Source organism: Aphanomyces astaci (assembly GCF_000520075.1).
Source record: "Aphanomyces astaci strain APO3 unplaced genomic scaffold supercont1.56, whole genome shotgun sequence".
NCBI classification, from domain to species: Eukaryota; Oomycota; class Saprolegniomycetes; order Saprolegniales; family Verrucalvaceae; genus Aphanomyces; species Aphanomyces astaci.
In genome coordinates this window covers 223170-225953 of record NW_009798319.1, presented here as the reverse complement: position 1 = coordinate 225953, position 2784 = coordinate 223170, and the positions used below count along the sequence as shown (strand labels likewise).

At 45.5% G+C, this 2784-nt stretch overlaps 1 protein-coding gene and 1 non-coding gene across 2 annotated transcripts; both read left to right on the top strand.

The window, feature by feature from the left end:
* Window positions 1–171: 171 nt before the first annotated feature.
* H257_14299 (hypothetical protein) lies at window positions 172–951 on the top strand (the record flags this gene model as incomplete). The annotated part of the gene is made up of 2 exons (XM_009842067.1): window positions 172–263; window positions 621–951. The coding sequence occupies 2 exons, from the start codon at window positions 172–174 to the stop codon at window positions 949–951; spliced, it is 423 nt and encodes a 140-aa protein (XP_009840369.1).
* A 1723-nt stretch (window positions 952–2674) lies between these two features.
* On the top strand, window positions 2675–2747 carry H257_14298. The gene has a single exon. It is a non-coding gene; the product is annotated as a tRNA-Lys (tRNA).
* The last annotated feature ends 37 nt before the right edge of the window (window positions 2748–2784 follow it).

Sequence of the window (2784 nt, the reverse complement as noted above, 5' to 3'; positions counted from 1 at the left end):
CCAATGTGACAGCGCGAATCAAGGGAACACCGGGCGGCGACCGACGTATTCCCCTTACGAGGTGGAACAGCGTGTCAAGGCCGTTCCGCTTCACAAGCGGCAGACGTACCGATCTCTCGCAGCAGCGACAGGACTGTCCGTTTTTCTCGTCTGGACCTACGTGAGAAAGAAATGGATGACACCCCGATCAATTTTGACACGCCCATACCTGAAGGACAACCAGAAAACAGCTCGTCTGGACTTCTGCAGTGCCATCACTACAGGTAGCAATAGCATTGATGACATGTTTAACGTGGTTCATGTTGATGAAAAGTGGTTTTACCTCACCAAATTGCGCCGTCGTTTTCTTGTGTGGCGCGACGAGACGATCATGCCACGACACCTACAGTCCAAATCGCACATCGCCAAGGTCATGTGTTCTCGTCGCGGTTGCCCGGCCGCGAGACGATTGGGATGGCAAGATTGGCTGCTGGGAAATTGTTGAACGCGTGCCGGCGCAGCGGAGCAGCCACAACCGACCTGCTGGAACAGAAGTGTTGAAGACTGTGACCGTGACAAAGGACGTTTACCGGAAACTCCTCGTGGACTTCGTTGTGCCTGCCATCAAAGACAAGTGGAAGTGGCCAGCAGACGATGCACGGCGAACAATCGTCATCCAACAAGACAATGCGCGCCCCCCAAGATGGAGACTGGGACATTCAGATCCAGAATCAACCTGCACAGTCGCCGGATCTGAATGTCCTGGATCTGGGATTTTTCAACTCCATCCAAGCGCTGCAGCAAGCCCTGGAATGTCAGACGATGGAAGAGCTCATTGGTGCCGTGAAGGAAGCGTTTTCGAAGCTTTCCCATCTGAAATTGGACAAGACGTTCAAGACTCTCCAGCGTGTTATGCAAGTTATCATCGAGGCCAAAGGGGACAATCGGTACAAGATGCCGCGGAGCTGTTAGGTGATTTGTGGATGAGGAAGTGAATACATACAATCTCCATAGCACTTTGCGAATTACACTGTAGTAGTATCGATGTCAATTCTCCGGAGATCGTAACCTCGAAACCTTGTTAACTTTAGGGGATGATGCCAACAATATATAGTGACTTCAAAAAATCCCAGCTTTAATCAGAATATGATGCAATGCTGTGAGATTTGCAGGTTGATTTGCTGTGTATTTGCGCTATGAATGCATCTTCGCGCCCCCTCATAGTACAGTCTAGAATTCAATGTAGTCAAGGGGGAAGGACTTTGAACAGTAAAATAAGAGGGGGGACAACTAGAATTCAATCAATCCCAAGTAATATTACACCTCAAATCAGTACCATATTACCACCGTGTACCAGCTCCCTTCACTTATCCCTACATGTACTGCAGTTTTTTCACTTATTCAGCGATAATTTTCGTTTAGAATTTCGTAAAGTGCTCACTGTCAATTATGACTATCGTATATCGCTAGTAAACACATACACCTTACTGTCGGTAGAACGGGAGGTAATCAAGACTTCAAACTATAAATTTTTAACTATCAAACGTTTGAAAATCAAGTGAAACATAATTTTCGGGAAATAATCTCGAGTGGCCGTGATCAAAACTACAAATGCTGCTACAATCTAACCATCAAATAATGCAAGCAATGTTTTTATTGGAGCTACTAAGTATTGCTGCAGAGCTGAGCACTCAGGAAATCACTGCAATAAATAAATTTGTCATATTCTCATACACAATCAAATACTATGCGTATAGTAGCAAACAATGACTCTGCGGGTCGATACTTGACCATTCGCAACGTGCAACAATGCTCATCAATGAGAAATGACGCCGTTGATTCAACACATCAAAATGACAAATTAATAAGGTAACGAACGCTACAAGGACAATACATCGTGCCAAGTCTTTCGTGTCGTAGCGTTGCGCGTCAATAAATGGGATCTATCCAAGTGCTGTAATTCGCATTTTCATGGCTGTTAAACTATCACACCTTGCGTACCATTTGCCCTTAAGGGGCTGGTCGCGGAATGGTCACGGGATATTTCTGTATATTTATGTCCATATAAGAGGCTAGTCGCGGAAATAGCTAACGTTATGTTGATGAAATGAATGCAAGAAGTACAGGGGATAGCTACGTGCTTATTGGTGCAACGCTGCGCGCTTATGTAGGATTTAGCTAATGACATGTGACAACACTACGATTACCTTCGCAAAGATATAGGGCCCACGGCTTGTTTGCTTGTTTTACGTTAGCTATGATGGAGTGATATTACACTTATTGGGCTGCTTGGCTATGAAGCAACAATCCAGCAATGCCCACTAAGTAAAACTCCACCACACCATTTAACCATGAGTGAAGCCCCATGTCTAACTCTACTTGAACATCCGTGAGCAAAACCCCAAAACACCACTAGTGAAAAACTGCCTCCCCTACAGTACGTAGCATTCACCGATGGTACGATTAACTGTGTACAACGTTGTATGCCTTTGTGTTTCACGTTAACGATAGGATTGTACTTATCGTACGTAGCAAGCAATTAGTCCCACCCACTTACTCAGGGACGTTTTAGGTCAATAGTACCAAATTCCTTGAGTGAGTGGGCATTTGACCATTGAGTGGGTATGTCACCCACTCACTCGGGGAATTGGTCGTAAGGAAAGCTGGAAACCATGTAAATGAAGCTGAGAGGGAGGGAAAATAGCTCAGTAGTAGAGCATCGGTTTCTTAACTCAAAGGTCGTTGGTTCGATCCCCGGCTTAATTCCGCAAGGATTTACAGTATCCGTCCCTCCTCTACCTGGGA